The following is a 22,546-nucleotide window of genomic DNA, read 5'->3' as shown; positions in this document are numbered from 1 at the left end:
TTTGCCTGGGTCCTTATAAGTTGATGAGAGTGGAAGAAACTTGCTTTTTAAATTCCCAGACAAGCCATGTACCCGGGTCTGCAGGTTGGACCTGGGGTCCTTCCCGGCTACTCTGCATGGAACAGCGTCTGGTAACTTGGTCTCATGAGGCTGTCGTCCACGTTTCCTGCTTGGCTGGCAAGAATGTTCTGCAGAATCTCTTACTTCTCTCTTCCCCAGGGTGGGTGACCCGCTGAGGCAGAGTCTTAGATATACCCAAACTATTGTTGTGAGGTCGTATACCTTACATTTACACAATGTTACATGTCAAATACATTTCCATTTAAGAAATACAGCAAAGACTTAGCTACTTCTGTATTTTCAAGGTCAGAGTCACAGGTCAGGCCATGATTGCCAGGAGACTTGCCTCATCCCTACTGAGCAACAAGTTGCCTGGAATATTCCTTCTGGGGATGTAGGCCCTTGGAGAACGAGGCCAGGAGAGGCTAGCAAGTGGGGTTGTGTCTCTGGCTTGGCAGGGAAGCTGGGGTGCCCTGTCCTTCTAGTGACTTGCTGGCTGCATCCCCAAGCCTGGTGGCAACCCACTGCCTTTCTGGCAGGAGCAGGTGCCCCAGTCCCTAATGCCTCCAGAGCAAGGAAGAGCCTGAGGCCAGGTTGAAAGGGCTGCTATGGCAAGAAAGGAAGGGGGTACTTGGGAAGGAAGAGGTGGCCTTCTCTCCACAGTCCAGAGAGTCTGGCTAAGACTGAGCTCTTAGCAGCATCACACTGGGGAGATGGTGATGGAGAAGGTAGAGTTCATTAGTTTTAAACTTTCTATGTTCTGGGCATACTTGTGAATATTAAACATACTGGCAGAACATTAAAGCTAAGCCAGTGATGATAATTGTTTCTATTTTTAAACCCCCTTATTGGGCTATAATTCACACACCATATTATTTACTCATTTAAAGTGTACAGTTCAGTAGTTTCTAGTATATCCACCAATATGCATAGCAATTACCACAGTCAATTCTATTTTTTAAGAAGATTTTGTTTATTTATTTGTGGGCAGGAAGAGGGACAGGCAGAGGCAGGGAGAGAGAGAGAGAATCTCAAGCAGGCTCCACATTGAGCATAGAGCCTGACGGGGGCCTGATCTCACGACACTGAGATCAGCACCTGATCTGAAACCAAGAGCGGGACATTCAGCCAACTGAGTCACCCAGGGGCCCCACCACAGGCAATTTTGGAACATGTTTATCGCCTCCTCCCAAAAAAGAAACAAACCAAAAACAAACCAACCAACCAACCTATACCCTTTAGGTATCACCCTCCCCCACAGCCTATTCCCACCTCCACCCCCAGCCCCAAGCAGCCACTAATATTTCCCTCTCTAGGTTTTTCTGGGCTGAACATTTCATAGGGACATCCCATTTCGAGGAATCCTATGTTGTGTGGCTTTCATTCAGCATAAGGTTTTCAGATTTGTCATGCAATTACAGGCACTTCCGAGGTCTGCCCCGTGTCATTCAGTGTCCTGCGTGTCCCACCAGCGTGTAAGTTCTCTAGTCTCACATCAGCAGAGCCTGTGTTTTAAGAACCCTCCACTGCCAGCAGCAGGGATACGGCAGGACAGAGGGGTCACTCAGAATTAGCAGGGCGGGGCCTGGATGAGCCAAGTTAGTGATTTTAGCAGATGTCAACAGATTAATGAGAATGTCTGTGAAAACGGTAGAATGCTAGAAGTATTCAGAACGAGGGCCGAGTTTTTGCAAACCTGTTCTCCAATTAAAGTAATACAGTGAGACACACACCAACCAGCAGTATTTGCACTTTGCACTTGTACCCCAGGAACGGGAAGCTCAGAGAGGTTCTGTGGCTTGTCCTGGGTCACTCCTTAGCAGAAAGCATCCCAAGTGGGTCTGACTCTGACTCCACACTTTGCTTTTTCCAGGTCTCAGCAGGCTCATCACCCTCAGGGATGGTCTGCCCACTGAGCATCCCCGGGGGACCGTGGGCTGCCCCCTAGGCTCAGCCTCCCCTGCTGCGTTCCTTTTGGGAGTGTCTGAAGGTCACATAGCTGTCTCGTTTGTGCTTCTTAAAAGAATCGCGGGGCATCCCTCTCTGCTGTCTAAGTCCTTTCTACTCCCAGACAGGCTGATGGACCATAAATAAGGGGGTCGGCTAGCTGGTGAATGCTCCAAAGAGATTCATGAAAAATTACTGCAGCTTCATTTGCAAAGTCTCTGCTGTGTCGTCCCCAGTGACCCGAACACGGAGGGACAATCCCGAAATAAATCTGTCAGCCTTCCGCACACCCAAGATGCTGAGGTCAGAGAACTAATCAGGAGGTTTCCAGAATTTTTCTTAGAATTAATCACAAACTCAGTGAAACAACTGATGGAAAAGATTTATTTTGATGTCTATTCCCTGGGGTCATAGAAGGGTTATTTAACGTGATAAACTCTGCCTCCCAGTCTTCCCCTTCCTATCCTCCCCCTGAGGAAACAGCCTTGCTGTTTACACCAGCTCCTTCTGTCTTCATGCCAAGGTAATGGCATGATCGTGCATGATTGTGTGAAATAATTCCTTGCGGGGTTTGAGATGTGGGACAGCAGACCAGATCAGAACTCTGGACACTTTGTCCAGTTGAACAGAATGACACACCAAAGCCAAAGGCAATGCTCCCAGATCCAGAGCTGGTGAATTGCCAGGGATGCCCGCCTGCTTGTGATCATGGCATGACGAGAACTTGCCAGAGGGTAATTTGACCCCTTGTATTCATAGGATTCCGTGGGAAGAAGAAAAGGAAAACAACCATTTGGTGAATTTCTTATGGCTTCTTTTTGTGAGTTGATGAGTCTCTAAACCAGATGAGATTTTCTGGACGGCTACTTGGCCTGCTTTCTTCTGGGCAGCCCATCTCCCCATTCTGTGCATTCTTGGTGCCCAGCACTCCCTGAGCAACGAGGCAGGCCTGTGAACCAAGCTGTTCCAACCGGAATTCTTCTCCAGGACTTGGAATCTTTGGTAGAGTCACTGACAGGTGAGGGAACTGAGGGACTTCATCCCTGCCGAGCCTCTAAGGAAGGTGGCACATATTTTAGGCCACCTACATGTCCTCAGGTGCCGCCTTGTAAGATTCCTTCTATGGTTCGTCGTCGGTCCGTGTTTTTGTAGCCCTGGCTGTTCCATTTTGTTTTGCTTTTCAGGTTGCCAATTTTATTAACTGACATTTTCATAGAAAATGGTCTGTTTTTTCTAGATTTTCAAATTTCCTGGCACAAAGTTATTCCTCACATTTTCTTCCCATTTTTAGTCCCCTATGCATTTGTATTTATGCTCCCTAAAGTTATTAGGGATATTAACTCTTTACCTATCTCCTGAAAACATATCTGGGATCTCCAGACCCATAACCTGGTGGGTTACCAGCCTTGATAGAAAATGTGTGTGTAGTGATGGCTCTACTCTGGACCTCGCTGGCCAGAGACTTTGTCCTGGTCTGTCTTTTGTCTTGAGAATTTTATAACGTTCTGAGATTCTTGGTTTGCTTTTCAAAGGACTCTACACTCCATCTTTATGCAATGATTCTTTTACATTTTTTCTGGGTTTTTACTGTTTTAATTTAGAAGCTTAGTCAAATATATTTTGTTTTTATTTGTTTTGAGAAAATCAGAGATAAATAGCTTATGATGCCGGTACCTATTATTAAGCAAACTATCTTTTTCCTACTGAATTGAGAGGCCATGTTTTCCACATACTGAGTTCCTATAAATTATCATTCTGATTTCTGAAACTGTTCTATCTGGTTGAACGCTGCCTATTTTAAGGCGTGACTTCAGTGTGTTAATTGTAACACAAATATCTATTATGACATTCGCTCTTCCCATTATCAAAATTTTTGAAAAATTTTTTCAAAATTTCTGGATAATTCTTACACATTTGTTATTCCACAAATCTTTAAAATGATTTTGTCCAGTTCCAGTCACTCCCTTGGGATTCTGATTGGAATGCCAGCACATTTTGAGCATTTCTTGGGAAGGAATTGGCAATTTTTTGGATATTATGTTTCCCTTCAGGAGCAGACTGTGCGCTGCTGACTGTGGTGTCAGTCTGGGTTTTAAGCTCACAGTCTCCAGGATGGCCAGAAACCAAGTTTGGAAGCTAGGAAAGGAATGATGCTCCAAATTGTACTGAGGAATGGTTTGAGGAAAACCCCATCATCACTAGGGTGTGACCCCACAAGTATCCTGTTACTCACCCTGCTGACCCTTGGCTTTGGATATTGTCTCTAGAGCCTCAGTTCCTGCCTCCTCTGGAAACTGTGTGTGTCTGCTGCCCCCCATTTCAAAGTGGAGTTCAGTACATACCTCTGTGTCCTAAGCTCAGTGTGGTGTGGGGTGTCTCATGGGTGGAGCCCTCCCTCAAGGTCTCCATCTCAACAAGGCAGGCCTAGAAAGCATTTCTGGAGAAGGTGGAAGACTCATAAGGTGAGGATTCCCCAAACCGAGGAGGAAGACTTAATGGCAGTGGGTAGCCAGATAGAATGATCCAGATCTACTATACCTGAGTTTTTGCTATTGAATAACAATGGGTGGCTTTGTTTTTATTTGTGATGCATAGCTTCACATTGTTCATTTAATTTTCATGTTTAATTTATTTCATGTTTAATGCATTTCTAGGTATTCCGTATTATTATTAACTTTGAGTTCAATATGTTTGCCATTTTTATTTTTTTAAGATTTATTTAATTATTTTTTTAGTAATCTCTATACCCCAAGATCAAGAGTGGCGTGCTTCTCTGATCAAGCCAGCCAGGTGCCCCACCATTTTTATTTTTATTTTGTTGTTTTTGTTGTTACTAATATATTTATTATACTTAATATGGCAAATATTCTTAATTCCAGTTGTTTTTAACTATATTCTCTTAGGTTTTTAAGATATTCAGTCATATCATTTGGAAAGAAAGACAATACTGTCTTTTCCAATATTTACACAGTGTATAATATTTTCTTATCTTATTGCATTAGCTAAAATGTAGGGGTTATCTTTTCATAAAACATTGTAATGAACGGAGCCTGAAGTACCATTTTGGAATTTTCATTATCTCTTATAGTGATTGGACTTTGAGTTTACTGCATCTCTTGGACTTAGTGCAGTGGTTTATATTTTCCTAGGAAATTATCCATGTTTTCTAGATTTTTGGATTTATAGATAGAAAGTGCCTCATATTCTTGAAATCTTTAACATGTGTATAGTTAAAGCTCCTTTCTCGTCTCCAGTGTAGTTGCTTAGGCATTTGTTTGTTTTTAATCCTACCAGGCATTTGTCTGGGGTTTTTTTGTTTGTTTTGGGGAGAGGGGTTGTTTTTGGGGGTTTTTGTTTTGTTTTGTTTTTGGTCACGAGTCATCTTTATTTTTATTCCTTTTCCTATTCCTATTTCATTTGTTTCATTTTGTGTGTGTGTCAAATTATTTTTCCCTATTTTCTGTTAATTTGGTTTTTGTTCTTTTCCTAATTTAAGTTTTGCATTTTATTTGTTTTCAGGTAAGCCATTTGTTTTCAACCTTTCTCATTGAAAATGTAAAACATATTTCAGAAAGTGCACAAAACAAAAATATAAGGCTCAGTCATTTATCATCAGACAACTATCCACATGACCTTCAGTAAAATCTAGAAAAAGAGCTTCCCCAGTAACCCAGGGCTCTCCCTAGGTACTCCCATTTTGCTGCCTTTACATTCCCACTGAGAATGATCACCATCTCAATTTTTAGGATATTCCCATCTTTTATTTTCTATAGAGTTGTACCAACTGTGCATGCACCTCTGAACACCACAGTATAATTTTGCTAATTTCTTGGGACTTCATCTAAACAAAAATACATTTCATATGTCTTTTGTGTCTGGCTTCTTGCATTCACCTTTATGTTATGTAATTTATTCATGTGGAAATAGCCATAGTTCACTCATGTCCACTGCTTTGTAATAGTGCATACTGGGAGTATAATATTGTTCATTCGTCCATTCACTGTGGATGGACCTCAAACATTTTTTCTGTGTGAGGCTATTTTGCATAATGTTGCTCTGAACTTTCTAGCCCATGATTTTTGTTACCATTGCATGCATTTTGGGGATATGTTCCTAGAATTAGAATATCTTTTGGATGTTACATGAGATTGGGTAGTAATCTTTAATGTAAGTATATAACAAGAAGCTGTTTTCCAAAGTTGTTGTACCATTTTCATACCCCCATCAGCAGTGTGTAAGAGTTCCTATTGTTTCACATCCTTATTATAACTTGGTATTGTCTATTATAATTATTTTTCCATTTTAGCCATTCTAGTGAGGGTGTAACAGACATCTCATTGTAATTTTGATTTATGATTCTCAGATTAAGGTTGTGGTGGGGTTTCTTATCACATGCTTCACACTGGGTTGTTTGTCTTTTTCTTAATGTTTAGAGAAGGTCTTCTGTTTGTTTTGTTTTGTTTTGTTTTGTTTGATATAAATTCTCTGTACTTACCTGTGATGCAAAATCTCCTGCTTTTACTCTAATGTGGGTATTTTTTGATGAAAAGAAATTCTTCATTTTAAATAGTCAGATACATCAGTCATCTGTTTATGATTAGCACATTTTAGTCATGTTTAAGAAGTGTTTTCCTACTCCAAGGACATAAAGGTATTCTCCTATCTTACCTTCTCACAGTTTTATTATTTTGACTTTCATATGTTCATGTGTAGTCTATGATAAAAATGCCTCTATCAGGAATTATGAACATTTCCTGAAATTAAAAAAATAAATAAAAGCCTCAGCAAAGAAGTAGAAGAAATATAGAAGAACCACAAGGGAGTTTTAGAACCAAAATGAATGAAATAAAAAAGCTCAGTGGCTGGGCTTAAGGGGAAAGAGAAAAGAATCAGTGAACAGGAGGATGGAACAATAGGAATTACCCAAATTGAACACCAGAGAAGAAATTGACTGGAAACAAAAATGAGCAGAGCCTCAGCGGCTTATGGACTAACATTCATGTCATTAAGAGTTACAGAAAGAGAGGATTAAAAAAGCAAGGCTGAAAAACGCTTGAAGAAATAATGGCAGACAACTCCCTAAATTTGATAAAAAGATGTTAGCCTAAAAATTCAGGAAGTAGAGCAAATCCAAACAGACTACTCCCAAAGAAATCTGTACCAAGACACATCATCGTCAAACTTAAGAAAAATAAAGACAAAGAAAAAATCTTGAAGCAGCCATAGAAAAATGATGCTTTACCTACGGGGAGAAAAAAAAAAAAACAGGAAAAAAAGATTTTCTGTTTTCTAAAACCATTGTAATAGTGAGGTGTCCTGTTTATAGGCTGTGAGTCTTTACTTCCTCATTCCCTTTCCCTTTTCCTGCTGTAGGATATTTGTGTGGTTGCCAAATGTTGTCTTTTTTTCTATCTTACTCGTCTTTATCATGGAATTCTGGCCATATTGTAAGTTTTCATGACTATTAGGAGGAATATTTCTAAATATGTGGAAATTAAACAACACATTTCTAAAGAATCCATGAATCAAAGAAAAAGTCCCAGAGGGAATTCAAATATATTTAGAAAGGATGGCATATCAAAATATGGGGGATGCTGCTAAAGTAATACTGAGAGGAAATTTGTTGTACTAGATGCTTACATAAGAAACTAAAGTCTCAAATCAGTAACCTCATTTCCTACCTTAAGAAACTAGAAAAGGAAGACAAAATCAACCCAAAGCAAGTAGGAAATAAAAAAGACAACTCAGTGAAATCATAGATTTGAGTGACAAATCGTAGATTTGTCAATTTTATTGGTCTTATCAAAGTATCAGCTCCTTTTCTCATTGATTTTCTCAACTGCTTGAGAAATCTACGATAAGAAAAAGAAATAGAAGACACAGATTACTAATGTTTGAAATCAAATGGGGATGTCATTTCAGACTCTACAGACATCAAAAAGATAATAAAAGTGGGGTACCTGTGTGGCTCAGTCAGTTAAGCCTCTGACTCTTGATTTCAGCTAAGGTCCTGATGTTAGGGTTGTGAGATCGAACCCCTGCTCAGGCTCCACACTGAATGTGAAGTCAGCTTGGGATTCTCTCTCTCTCCATCTCCCTCTACTCCTCCTCTCTCTTTCTCAAATCAGTAAAACTGTCTTTTAAAAAATGCATAGCTGGGAGCACCTGGGTGGCTCAGTGGGTTAAGCCTCCACCTTCGGCTCAAATCATGATCTCAGGGTCCTGGGATAGCGCCCCGCATCAGGCTCTCTGCTCAGCGGGGAGCCTGCTTCCCCCTCTCTTTCTTTGCCTGCCTCTCTGCCTACTTGTGATCTCTGTCTGTCAAATAAATACATAAAATCGTTTTTTAAAAAAGAAAAAATATAAACATAAAAAATGCACAGGTGTAAATCTAGCAAAATATATACAAGACTTATACACTGAAAACTGCATAATGATGATGAAATAAATCAGTGAATTCTAAATAAATGGAGAGACATACTGCATTCGTGAAATGGAAGATACAACAAAGTAAAGATATCAATTCTCACTAAATAGATATGCAGGCTTACTGCAATTCCTGTCAAAACCTCAAGAAGTTTTTTTGTAGATGTAGATAGTTTTATGCTAAAAAAATTTTTAATTAAAAATTAATTAAGTACAGGTCTATGAATCGCCAGGTTTACACACTTCACAGCACTCACTGTAGCACATAGCACATACCCTCCCCAATGTCCATAACCCCACTACCTTCTCCCTACCCCCCACCCCTGGCCTCCTTCAGTTTGTTTTGTGACATTAAGAGTCTCTTATGGTTTGTCTCCCTCCTGATCCCATCTTCTTTTATTTATTCTTTTCCTACCCTCAAACCCCCCATGTTGCATCTCCACTTCCTCATATCAGGGAGATCATATGATAGTTGTCTTTCTCCAATTGATTATTTCCCTAAGCATAATACCCTCTAGTTCCATCCACATCATTGCAAATGGCAAGATTTCATTTCTTTTCTTTCTTTTTTTTTTGTAAAGATTTTATTTATTTATTTGACAGAGAGAGAAATCACAAGTAGGCAGAGAGGCAGGCTGAGGGGAGGGGGAAGTAGGCCCCCCGCTGAGTGGAGAGCCCAATTCGGGGCTCAATCCCAGGATCCTGAGATTATAACCTGAGCTGAAGGTAGAGGCTTAACCCACTGAGACACCCAGGCGCCCCAAGATTTCATTTCTTTTGATGGCTGCATAGTATTCTATTGTATGTATATACCACATCTTCTTTATCCATCCATCTGTTGATGGACATCTAGGTTCTTTCCATCGTTTGGCTATTGTGGACATAGCTGCTATAAACATTTGGGTGCATGTGCCCCTTCAGATCACTATGTTTGTATCTTTAGGGTATATATGCAGTAGTGCAATTGCTGGGTCATAGGGTAGCTCTATTTTCAACTTTTTGTGGAACCTCCATGCTGTTTTCCAGAGTGGTTGCACCACCTTGCATTCCCACCAACAGTGTAGGAGGGTTCCCCAGAAAGAGAGAGTCGTAAGCAGGATCCATGCCCAGCACAGAGCCTGAGGTGGAGCTCTATCTCATGACCTTGAGATCACGACCTGAGCCAAAATCAAGAGTCCAGCCTTAACCAGCTGAGCCACCCAGCTGCCCAGAAAAAGAAACTATTTTTAAAAAGAAGAATGAAGGGCAGGAATCAGCTTATTTGATTTAAAGACTTATAGCCATATTAATCAAAGCAGAGAGAGAGAGAGAGAAATAGACAAAAGGAACACAATTAGAGAACCCAGAAATATACTCAACCAATTTTTGACAAAGGTCAAAAGCAATGGAGAAATGATGGCCTTTTTCAACAAATGGTACTGGAGCAGTTAGATATCTATGGATAGAAATATCAAGCTCATCCTAAGTTTCATACTACAGTGTAGATAATGTCTCACCGTTCTCCAAAGGGGTTGTGTCAATTTATGCATCTACTAGACTTGTATGAGGGTCCCCAGTGCTCCCCATCCTGGCTTACTTGGGATTTGCAGTCTTAAATTTTAGCCAGAAAAGTCCTGAAGGAGCTTACTTCCCCACAGTGAGACTGTAAGCCAAGAAACAGGAGAAGAGGGTATCTAACACAGGAAAGAGAGAGAGAGACTTTTTTTTTTTTTAAAGATTTTATTTAAATATTTGTCAGGGAGAAAGAGAGCACAAGCAAGGGGAGCAACAGACAGAGGGAGAACAGACTCCCCGCTGAGCAAGGAGACTGATGTGGGACTCGATCCCAAGATCCTGGGATGATGACCCAAGCCAAAGGCAGACACTTAAGAACTGAGCCACCCAGGGGCCCCGAGAGATGGAGGCAGAAGGATTTCCCAACATGTACATGACCAGCGTGTATGGACTGCCTATGGATTAACTAGTCCAGATTAAAGCAGAAGATGGGGCCTCAGTGCAGCGGTCTCTAAGAAGAAAATAAAGCCGACAGAACCTTGGATGTGTAAGATCATACTCAGGATATTTTCAGTTCTTCTGGCGAGATCGAGGGTGAATTAGAGATGGGCAGAGAGGACACTCAGCAAGCAATAAAACAAAACAGAATTTTAGAATAAAAGACAGAAATCATATATGGTCTATGGTTTTGTTGAAATATGTAGTTTGGAAATATTTTCTCATAGCCTATAGTATGTCTTTCATCCTTGTAACTGGTCATTTATAGCATAAAATTCCATTTTTGCTCTTATACTTTTGGTATCACTCCAAGAACTCTTTGCCTAGCCTTAGATCCTAAAGATCTTCTCCAGTATTTTTTTCTAAAGGTTGTGTAGGACTTTTTTTTACATTCAAATTAAATTACATTAAAATTAAATCAAGTCCCAGCCACACCATGACAGTATTGGTCTCAGTAACTCGCTGGGCTGTGCATTTACTCATGTGGGTGATGGTTGGTCTTGAGCATTCCCTGAGGTACTACTAGGTACTTCCTGTATTTTAAATAGATTTTCCCTTATTATAGAATCTTAATTTTCAGTTGAAAAAATGTGCACTCTGTAGAAAGTGTTGGGCTGTGGCTTTGAATTCAGAGCAGGAATACTTAGATAGATATCTAACATGGGACACCATTTCAAGTTTATGCAAACATAGCCATGGGCACCATGAGAATCTTGTTTTAGGCCTTTTTGCTTCATTGAAGACTTAGCTAGCCTTGCCGGCTCCACCAAAATTGTCTTCTCCTTCCTCTTCTAGCATTAGGCTATTTTATGCCCACAGTTAAGAGGATGACACGATAAGCTAATTAGGCCAATGAGGCTAGTGGACAGCGTAATGTGTTGCCCCTTTCAGGGGAAATATGGGAACTAGGATCTTTTCATATTGTTCCAGCAGTGGTAGCAGGCAGGTTGTGGAGAGATCGACAGAAAAAACCATTCCCAGTCAGAGCTGTTGTAGGTTCTCCCGTGCATCTGCCAATAACACAGATCCAAATCTTAGCTTTACACTCGTTTGGGGTTGGTTTTTTTTTTTTTTTTTTTTTTTTTTTTTATTTTTTTATTTTTTATTTGACACACAGAGAGAGACAGCAAGATAGAGGGAACACCAGCAGGGTGAGTGGGAGAGGGAGAAGCAGGCTTCCTGCTGAGCAAGGAGCCCAATACCAGACTTGATCCCAGGACCCCGGAATCATGACCTGAGCTGAAGGCCGACACCTAAATGACTGAGCCATCTAGACGCCCCCTTATATTCTTGATGCATGGAACAGAAAATGAACAGAATGAACCAGTCCTAGGGCATGTCTGGAGGTGGTAAAGGCCGTGGTCAGAGGAGAAAGCAGAAGAGTGAGGGGGACCAGGAGTGGCCCCGAGAGAGGTAAGAACAGAGGAAGGCGGAAGGCATTAAGGAAGGTGTTGGGAGGCCTCCCTAAGCAGTTGAGCCCTGGAAAATGCGGGGACACCAGGGAAAGGGGAACGGGCTCCGGGGAAAGAGTCTCTATAGTGTATGTGCCTGATATTAAGCTTTTGATTATCAAGGCATTCTTTTCAAAGCCATCCACCCTGAATAAACACACTGCCCGCAGTTACAAGCTACATGATGAGAAAAGGAACATGGGCACCCCAGCCCTGAAGATTCCCTCTTAGAAAGCCGTGGGTGACCCAAAGAACTTGACCTCTTGAGTGACCCTGCTTTTCCCTTCCGGTGCCCTAATACTTGCTCTTATGTTTTAAGAGTGAACCTATGAAATCCTGGGTATCTACCCCACCCTGAATCACAGCAAAGGCAAAGCCACAGGTGGCCTCTCCCCCGGTCCCCCACCCCATTGTGGCATCCCTAAGCGGCCCTGGGTATACGGGGTACCCTCCGGGAACTTTGACTGATAGGCTTTATTCTATCAAAATTCCCTGATGAGTATTGCTGAGGATCATATTATAGTTGTTTTAAGAACCATAAGGGCTGGTCTAGCCACATCATTAGCTCCATTCAGGGTCATGTCTCTGGGGACTCATCACAGGTAACAGGGGCGCAGGTGAATGCCTCCAGCCTCTCCTAGCCAGTAGCATCACTCTCAATAGGCTGAGACCAACACAAAACACTTTCCCAGGCAAGAGGAATGACTGTTGTACTTTCCAAATATACTTATTCATTCCTTTTTTTTTTATTTGATTTATTATTTATTTTGAGAGAGAGAGAGCACACAAGAGGGGGAATGGTCAGAGGGAGAAACAGCTTCCCCATTGAGCAGGGAGCCCATTGCAGGGCTCAATCCCGGGACTCCGGGATCATGACCTGAGAGGAAGGCAGATGCTTACTCGACTGAGCCACCGAGGCGCCCCTTCTTCATTTCGTGGCATCTCTAGTTGGAGAAGAACCTGCAGTCCGAGGGGTGTGTTATGGAACAGTGTCCCTGCAGCCACCTCACAGCCCTGACCAGCTGGCGGGAAGGGGCCTTGTCCGGAGCACACATCTGGGTGTGCGGGATTCAGGGGTCCAGACCCAGGTGTCCCCCACTTGGCGCCCAGAGTTCTGTGTGTTCTGTGCCTCGGCAGGACAGGCTGCCTTGCGCAAAGGAGGGGAGTCGTGGGAGGGCTTGTACCCAGCAGCCTGGCCCTGCAGACACCCAGAGTAGGTGCCGGCTGTACCTTCTCTGAGAGGTGTTTGTTGTTACGAGTGTGTTGTTAGGGTCTCGCGGGCTGCACTCCGTGCTCAGCGTGGACTCCAGCTCTGGAGTCTGGAGACATCACTAAAAGCACGAGAGGCAAAGGTGACTTTTATAGGCCCCCTGCCGTCGGTTGGGTTGCCGGAGGCCCAGGGTAGTAGTTTATGCAGGTACGGCTCTTCTGCTGCTGACCTCCAGACCTCCATGCTCTTCTACCAGCCCGTCACTCATTACGTTAGAAGATCAAATTAAAAGAGCAAAAATTGAAGCATCAAGTAAGGGACAAACTATCCGGAGGTTGAAAATAGATGAAAATTTGGCTGTGGACAATACCCTTGACCTGTGGCTGTTCCTTTTTCTTTCTGGACGTCTGTGTTTGTGAGCAGTTGGGTGTGATTGCGATAACAATTAGGTGCAGAGGAGGGCTCGACTAGGAGTGGGAAGGAGGAAGTGAGGGGTGGGGGGTGTGCAGGACCCAGTGAATGGAAGAATGCAGTATTGCTCATCTCTGCAGCCTGGGCTGAGCCGTCCCACGTCAGGCTGCCCGGGGAGGACGGCCCGTGTGCTCTGAGGGTCTCCTGCTGAGCTCCAGGCTTTTTAAAACCCTCAAATTGCCTTTTTTTTTCTTCCCATGGTTTTCAATTTTCCAAGACATTTTTATTTATTCAACATTTATTAAAATGCCACACCTCATTGCATTATGAACGCTATGATGGTGACGTGTGGTGACTGTCCTCAGGGGCACGCAGGACACAGAAACTGCAGCTGGACAACACAAGTGTCCAGCAGGGACGCCTGGGTGGCTCAGTCAGTGAAGCATCTGCCTTCGGCTCAGGTCACGATCCCAGCGTTTTTGGTTCGAGTCCCTCATCAGGCTTCCTGCTCAGTGGGGAGTCTGTTTCTCCCTCTGCCGGCTGCTCTGTCTGCTTGTGCTCTCTCTCTCTCTCTCTCTCTCTCTCTCTCTCTCTCTCTCTGTGACAAATAAATAAAATCTTTAAAAAACATAAAAATTTAAAAAAAAAAAAGTCTCCAGCAGACCCGGGGTGGGAGTGTGCTGCCCAGGGGAGAGGCAAGCAGCTCCAGAGAGGGAAAACCAGACAAGGTCTCAAGGATGACGCTGGAGTTGGGTCTTAACGGATGAGTAGGAGTTTGGTAGGCCAAGAAGTGAGTCAGGAAGGGAGCAGCACTGGTAAACCAAGGCACAGAGCCATGAGAACACGTCTCCATGCATACCTCAGCATGAGCAATTTTCCGTTCCTTTACTTTAATCTCCTTCTGCAGCTCGCCCAAAATTGTAACTTCGTAACTTCGATCACTCCACATGTATTCCTTTTAATTTATCACTTTTTAAATTGGAACGTGAAGTTATTCCTACTGGGGTGTGTGGGGGGGGTTGGTGTTTTTTTGTTGTTGTTGTTCCATTTTTTTGTCCATAAAAAATTCATTTTGGCTTTATTACTTAAGGAAAATGGAAGTGGGGTGCGTTTTCACACGATCTGAATTGTGTAGCTCAAGTGTACCCCCGCCCAGGGTAGAATGCCGTTTTAATTGTGAGATCTGTCTGTGTTCCTCTGTCTAGATTAAGTTTGACAGTGTCGAGGTGTGTGTCTGCTGCGAAAGGCAGCACCAGTCGTCGGGCTGCAGCAACCTTGGGGAGACGCTGAAGCTGAACCCGCTGCAGGAGGACTGCAACGCTGTGAGGCTCACGCTGAAGGTGACGGCCAAGGGCACTCCTGATTCATGCATTCCATCCCATGCATTTACAGACATTTTCGGGAGACTTTATTCATGTATATAGTCCCGGTCCTTAATTCACTGCAGGTTAGGCTCAATGCAAGAGGGACTGTCTTTCCGGAGAACGTTTTATAGGATTATAGATTCTCACTATAAAGGTGTTGCTTCCTGGACCTCCTTTTCCATTTTTACCATCCCACTTTCCCACCTCTGACATATGTGAAGGCGGATATGCATGGTTGAAAGAGGTCTTTACAAATGTGGCTGTGATGCGTTCTACTGCTTTTCTAACATTTTTGCTGTTCTGCCATCGGGGAACAGATGGGTATTTATTTTGCCTTTTTAAAGATATTTGGAGAAAGACATTTTCCAATTTCCCACGGTAGTCTATTCTCGTGTACAGCATCTGATTTCTTTTAAAGTGACATAGAAAGTTGTTTATATTGTTCCTTGCTTTTTCTTCCAACAAGTGTTTTTTTTCTCCCAAAACCCAAATTGGCTGCTTAAAAATGCATATGAACAATGAACCTGGTTTCTCTCTTTTTCCTGGACAAAGGTGTGCGAAAACCTTTCCAAAAGGATGCGAGCCAGGTGAAAGGGATCCTTCGTGGGTGGTGAAATTGTATTTGTACTGTGTAGGGAGCTCTAGAGAATGTGCATCAGGAACACAGTATGTGGGGATCTGGAGACTAGAGATCCACCCTGGCGTCTTCGAAGAAGGGGAAAAACATTGCCCTCTGGAATTGGGCTCCTGGGATTAGTCCTCCCTGAGAGTCCTTTCGAAGGCTGACCAGCATGACGGCTTCATCTGGGTGAGCTCCTTGCTGGTGGTCCAGAACACTGTGAAACCAGGTGGCAAATGGGAAATGACATACAGAGATTAAAAAATACACCTAAAGTACAAGGTTGGACTGGGCCCAGCACCCTAGAACCTGCCTCGTTTAGCAGGGAGGAATGGGCCAAGTTCAGCGGTCCAGCAGCCTTCCAGAGTGATAGATCCAGCAGGCTCTGGGTAACACAGATTGTAGCAATCATGGGCCTATCCTACCTGCAAGGTGTGTCTTGCTGCCTCATGGTGCATACAACCATGATTTCTCTCTTCCGGTGTCACGGAGCATGTGCAGGGTCAGCCGTGGCAATGTATAGTCTTCCTGGGATGGGGGCAGGGGCAGCCAGCACTAACTCTGAGATCTCATTGTGACAGCTCCCAAGTCACTGTCTCAATCTGGGCCCCTTTTCTTTCCATAAACACCTAACAAGCTAGTAGGTAATCATAATTAAATCACAGTGCAACCACTCCCCCTGGGGGAGCCTACAAGTCCCCAAGGAATCTTGTAGTTCTGGAAGCTTAATGACTGCACGGAGGCAGTCAAACATCTAAGTTATATCTCATTCAGTTGATGGATTGGTGGTATTTGACCTGCTGTCCCAAGGCCTTGGGGTCCTTTTTGATGTCTGCACTCTGTGGGAGCCTCCCAGAACCTATTTCTTTGACTGTCCCCAGAGGAGGTGGCTATGGCTGGGAAGGCAGTGTTGGAACAACAGTGCTCCCTCTAAAGAGGCCTAGGTTGAGCTAGTGAGCTTGTGGTCCCTCCTGACCCACTGCTCTAGTGTCCTGATGAGGAAGCCACTTGGGAGGGGCTAGCTAAAATGGAAGGAGGTGAAGGATACTTAAAGAGTTCAAGTCAATGCTGGGGAGTCTCCTTGAATGGCTCATCCCCTTGAGTGTTCAGAGTGCCCAATATGGTGGTAAGAGTTGAAGGCAGAAGACTCCACCAAACTTCTGAATAAGTTTGTTTTAAAAGCTTGAATAGGGGTCAGGACAGTCAGAGCTGGTGGCATGAGGGTCGGATGAGGGAGGATTCATGATTGAGGTAGGGGGCCAATGGTCTGGAAGTGGCAAGACGTGAGCAGCCTGGCCCTCTGCTGAGGGTCTGTGGGGAGAACAATGGCCTTCAGTGTAGGGGGTGGGGCGCTGAATTTCATGTGGGGTCAGGAGGATGAGAGAACATTTGAAATGAGAGTCTGTTTGCTGCCAGCCCTCAACTTTGTTCTTTTCCCAGATTGCTTTGGCTAGCCTAGTTCTCTGCATTCCACAAGGATTTTGGAATCCGGTGATCAGTTTCTCCAGAAATCCTGCTGGGATTTTGACTGGGATTGCACTAATTCTATATCTCAATTTGGGGAGAATTGGCATATTCATGGTATAGACCTCCATTTACTTGGGCCTTTTTACATTCCATCGATGTCGTGCCATGTTCAGTATATAGGCCTTAACATATTTTATAATATTTATGCTTATACTATTTCATGTGTGCCGGTGCTATTTTTTTTTAATTTCTTTTCAGTGTAACAGAATTCATTGTTTATGCACCACACCCAGTGCCCCATGCAATACGTGCCCTCCCCAATACCCAACACCTGGCTCACCCAACCTCCCACCCTCTACCCCTTCAAAACTCTCAGATTGTTTTTCACAGTCCATAATCTCTCATGGTTCATCTCCCCTTCCACTTTCCCTTCTCCTCTCCATCTCCCTATGTCCCCCATGCTATTTGTTATGCTCCACAAATAAGTGAAACCATATGATAATTGACTCTCTCTGTTTGACTTATTTCACTCAGCATAATCTCTTCCAGTCCCGTCCATGTTGCTACAAAAGTTGGGTATTCATCCTTTCTGATGGAGGCATAATACTCCATAGTGTATATGGACCACATCTTCCTTCTCCATTCGTCCGTTGAAGGGCATCTTGGTTCTTTCCACAGTTTGGCAACCGTGGCCATTGCTGCTCTAAACACTGGGGTACAGATGGCCCTTCTTTTCACTACATCTGTATCTTTGGGGTAAATACCCAGTAGTGCAATTTCACTACTCTATTTTTAATTTCTAAGCTCTATTTTTAATTTCGGTGCTATTTTAATGGTGCTTCAAAGTTTTGCTTGTCTCTTGTTCATTGCTAGTATATAGAAATTTGGTTTTTGTTACTGACTGTGTATCCTGTGCTCTTATTAAACTCAACAGTTCTGGAGCTCTTTTGTAGATTCTTTTGGGTTTTGTAGGCAGTCATGAGAATTGCAAAGAGAGATGGTTACATACCTTCCTTTCTAGTCTGGGAGCCTCTTCATTTTTTTTTTCTCTCCCTCTTCCTTCTCTTCCTTCTACCCTTCTTCCCTTCCTCCCTCTTTTTCTCTTTCTTTCTGCCTTATTGTACTGACTAGAGCCTCCAGTATAATGTTGGATAGATGTGCTGAGAGCATACATCCTTACCTTGTTTCTGATTTTCGGGACTAAATACAATGTTAGCTCTCAGTTTTCCATAGATGCTCATTATCAGGTTACAGAAGTTCCCTCCTTTTCCTTGTTTTCTCAGAATTTTTGTTTTATTTTGTTTTTAAATCATGGGTGGATGTTGAATTTGTTTTTTCTGCATTGACTTAGATGTTCATCTGCCTTTTCTTCTTTAGTTTGCTAATGTGGTGAAAAACAATGGTTGGCTTTTGAATGGTGGACCAGCCTTGCATTCCCAATATAAATGACACTTGATCAGCTCTCTCTCAGTTCTGCTGAGCCTGCTGATGCTCCAGTCAAAGACATCCTTCATTTCTGTGACTGTGCCTAGCCATCTGACTCTCCATATAGCCTCCTTCCTCTCTCTGCTGAATTACCTACGTGACCCCGCACACTGTTCACCTTTTTTCCACCAAAACATCTGCCCAGGTGAACAGGTGCTCATGCTTCTCAACATGGAAATTCTCATGTCCTTTGAATTTCGGTGGGTTGGTTGCCTTGGGACCTCAGCTGCCTGATGGGTTCAAATTAAGTTGTGAATTTACAACGTTCAGTGTTTGGGTTGTTGAAATGGTAGGGGCAGGGCTCTTTTTAGCTTTCTGTCTTAATATTATATTGCTGTACAGAAAGACCCAAAGTCAGCCTAATGTTTTCTCCCTTTTTGATATGTGGTGGTCATTAGTGCTGTTTAAAAATATTTCTAGCTCTCCAACTTCCCTTTATGTGGTAAGGTTGTACTTTCCAGAGTCTCCTTGTGGTTGTGTAGGGCCGTGTGAGCAAAACTTACATGTATCACTTCCGGCCGTGTAAGCAAAACTTACATGTATCACTTCCAAGCCCGAGTTGTTCCTGTAGTGAGACATTGTGCAGAGCTTTCGTTCCTTCTGGCACGGTAACTGGCAAGTTGTAGATGGAGACTGCACCATCAATCTAGGTGACTGTGACGGGTAGAGCCCCATAACTCACCAACATTGGACAGTGTAGCATGAGTGAGAAATAAAGTTCTATTGTTTTAACCCACTGAGATCTGGGGATACTTGTTACCACCTTAACCTAGCCCACCTTAACCTGTCTGATGCAAGGCAATGGGTTCTTTTGGTCCAGGTGCCAATAATATTTTTTAAATTATCAAGTCTATTTGCTCCACTGTGATATGTCTTGATGTTAATCGACCTTTCTCCAGCTTTCTCCAGCACAGTGAGTTTGCATCTTGCTTTATTTCAGCAAAGTTTCCTTGAACTAGAAATCTGAATTTTTTCCCCGTTCTCTTATTTTTAGGATAACTGAACTTCTTGGACCATTTTTTAAAATTTAAACTCAATTAACGAACATGGAGTGTATTATTAGTTTCAGAGGTGGAGTCCAGTGATGCATTAATTTTCTTGGACCACCTTTACCCATCTTTTGTAACTACTTTTCTTTCCTCTCATTGTTTAAACTCTTCCTTTTCCATCTTATTTTGCTCCAAAGTTTCTCTTAAGGCTCTCTGCCTACCTCGTTTTCTGCAGTGAATGGTATCTCTTTTCTCTGCTTTCGACATGATCTTGAGCTTTGGTAGGTCGCTTTGCAAGTCACTGCTTCTCTGTCGCTTATTCCGTGAGCCCTTGTGTCTCTGCTTTTAGCCCTTGGATTACAAGAACCTTCTCTATTTGCTCCCAGTTGTCACCACAGATGACTCTAGCCGGTTAATTACCGTGGCGTTTTCAGTGTAGTCTGTATCTTTCTTAGATCTTTTCTGATACATATGGATACTTCAAACCACAAAAGCTGGTTCCTAACCTGTATCAAATGCTGTGCTCTATCTAAATAGGCTTCAGCGTAATTAAGAATGTATACTTCCTTCTCATAAATATAGGCACTGCTTCCTCTGAGATTCATATAGGTCTAAGTGCCACATTCTCTAATTTTCTTATAATTAGTGGTGCAGTCATTTTTAATGTACTCATTACTCTTGAAGTCATTCGAGCCACGCTGTGCCTGGTGACATCTCCGCAGTCAAAACCTCTGCGGCAGGGACCTGGTGTTACTTGGTGTTAAATCTCTCAGAACAGGGTCAGCTGGGTGGCTCAGTCAGTTAAGCGTCTGCCTTCACCTCAGGTCATGATCCCAGGATCCTGGAATCGAGTCCTGCATTGGGCTCCCTGCTTATTGGGAAGCCTGCTTCTCCCTCTCCCTCTGCCTGCCACTCCCCCTGCTCCTGCTCTCTCTCTCACACCCTCTCTGTATCTCAAATAAATAAAATCTTTAAAAAAAAAAAAAAAAAAGCTCTCAGAACACACACAGGAGGTGTTCTTATAAAATGAAGCATATTTCCATGGGAGCCCCTTCCTATACCTTATAGATGTTCTCAACCCTTAGCCAAAGGAGGTGCAAAGGGGAATATTGTTTTCATTCATTTCCCTTGCCTGTTCTTTTTTGGTCAGCAATTAGAGCAGGTTCATTGGGTCTCTTAATAGTCTGATCTGAGGCTCTAGTTATCTGATTAGTAATACTCCATGCCTAAATTTCCATATTAAATTATGGATTATCCATACTTTGTATCTAATGAACTTAGTTTGTGCTGGGAAAATCTCATGCAATTTGTTTAGGAATCAACGCTTTTTTCATTTCAGTTGTGTTTGAGTTAACTGATAGTGACTTAATGAGATTGGTCTAACTACTCATTTACCAATGGGCCACCCTCCTCCCCCCACCCCACTCCCCACCTAATCCTGGAAGGCTGTACACACACAGTCTGTCATCAGAGGAAGCAAGCAGAAACCAAAACGTTTCCTGGCTAATGAATAATGTATTTGGAATCCAAAAGATGATGCAGCCCTAAGATTATTTTCCATGGCCTGGGGGCCTGAGAAGCCCCCTCTCCCTTGGTCTCTTTCCTGTCCTTCCCAAGCTTCTCTCTTAAGGATATTGATTGATTGCCACTTCAACATAATGCCTCACGCCCTGCTAAAGTTTGCTACTGTCCCCTCAAGGGGTGAGGGCAGGGCAGAGGGGATAGCGGGGATCTCGAACTCCATCGGGCCATGGTGGGATCCCAGGATGGCAGAACCAGAGGGATGGAGCGCCCTGTTGTCCCGCAGCTTATTGTGTAGGTAGAGTGAGGTCAGACGGTTCCTTGCTGGTCCTGAGCAAGTCCAGTGATGGGCAGGGCTCCTCAGAGGGTCTGATTCTCCAAGATTCCCATTTCTGCTCCCTGATGATGGGACCTGGCTATGGGCATCCCATTATGAATGATCCATAAACAGGGCCTAGAACTCAATGATTTCAGTCTCTGCTCTAACAAAGCAATAGACAATGGTGGGCAATTTTCCCCAAAGGAGCAAGTCTACAGATCCCTTCTCCTGATAAAATAATGTCTAGGCTTTTGTAAGATAAATGATCAAATAAATGATAAAAGATGTTTGGGTAGTTGAACAGTCGCCTGTGCCAAGTCAAACCCAGCACAAGATTGTGACATATTTTCCAATCCGTATTAACAGAATTTTTAAAAGGTTACAAAACTCAGAATGATTAACTGGGGAAGGAATATGCTTCATCATATGCTGATATGATATCCATCCCAGCTTTAATTCTTTGCTAGATCCCAGAATGTCCTGATGGTTTTATTATAATGATGCAATTCTAATTCAGAACAGAGTTAAAAATCTATTTCTTGCTTCATCTATCTGGATTTAATTTATTGAGCCATAGGAAACCAAATTACCCAAAGAAACATTATCAATGGACAAGGAGATAAAAGTTTCCCAAGAAATCAGTTATCGAGTTTATGTGGTTTCTTGTCTTATCTTACAGATGTTTTATCTTTGTCTCTAAAAAAAAAAAAAAAAAAAGGCAAGATCATTTCCTAAAACCAAGGGACTTAAGAGATGAACTCATCATTTAATCTTTGTTCTTCCACCCCTTCTTCACCATGCTAAAGAAATAAAAATAATTCTGAGCATAAGTGAATAGTCAACATTTTGTGACAAAACTCCCAGCCTGGACTGGCAGTGTGCAGCATCGTACACACACACACACACCTGCTAGACATGACCTTGACATTTTCAGAAGTGGGCAGCTACCCCGAGTAAGACAGATGTCTCTATCTCTGTACAGCTTTCTTCTCACCCCGGGATTCTTAAGGGAAACTAATGGTCCCTCTGGCCAGGTGGGATCCTCTGTGCTTTCCCACTTATACTAGCAACCATGGGACCCATGTAAAGGAATAAATAGAAATAGTGAGTTCTCTTGGCCACTGAACACAACTTATGTCTGTCAGGACTCATTGTGGAGAAGGGGATGCCCACCGTGCCTTGAGTGGCATGTCTGCCCCTGGTTTCCAATACCCTTGAAACCCTGCCTTGCCACCCTCTGATTCTAGAGGTCTCTTGTGATCCTGGGTTTGGTGGCATGTCTACA

The 22,546-nt window shown here is 43.1% G+C and overlaps 1 protein-coding gene across 3 annotated transcripts in view; it reads left to right on the top strand.

The window, feature by feature from the left end:
- The window catches only part of ENTREP2 (endosomal transmembrane epsin interactor 2), a 476,311-nt gene that overhangs the window by 391,853 nt on the left and 61,912 nt on the right, over positions 1 to 22,546 (top strand). For 2 of the 3 annotated variants that reach the window (XM_082736654.1, XM_082736656.1), the window contains exon 4: positions 14,703 to 14,837. The exons of the other annotated variant lie outside the window; for it this stretch is intronic. In XM_082736654.1, the coding sequence (XP_082592780.1) occupies positions 14,703 to 14,837 (135 nt within the window). The remainder of the gene's footprint in view (positions 1 to 14,702; positions 14,838 to 22,546) is intronic. 3 annotated transcript variants of the gene reach the window in all.

Source organism: Mustela nivalis (genome assembly GCF_964662115.1).
Source record: "Mustela nivalis genome assembly, chromosome: 6".
Lineage (NCBI taxonomy): Eukaryota > Metazoa > Chordata > Mammalia > Carnivora > Mustelidae > Mustela > Mustela nivalis.
Note: the sequence above shows the minus strand (reverse complement) of the source record. Positions and strands in the feature narration are given on the sequence as shown.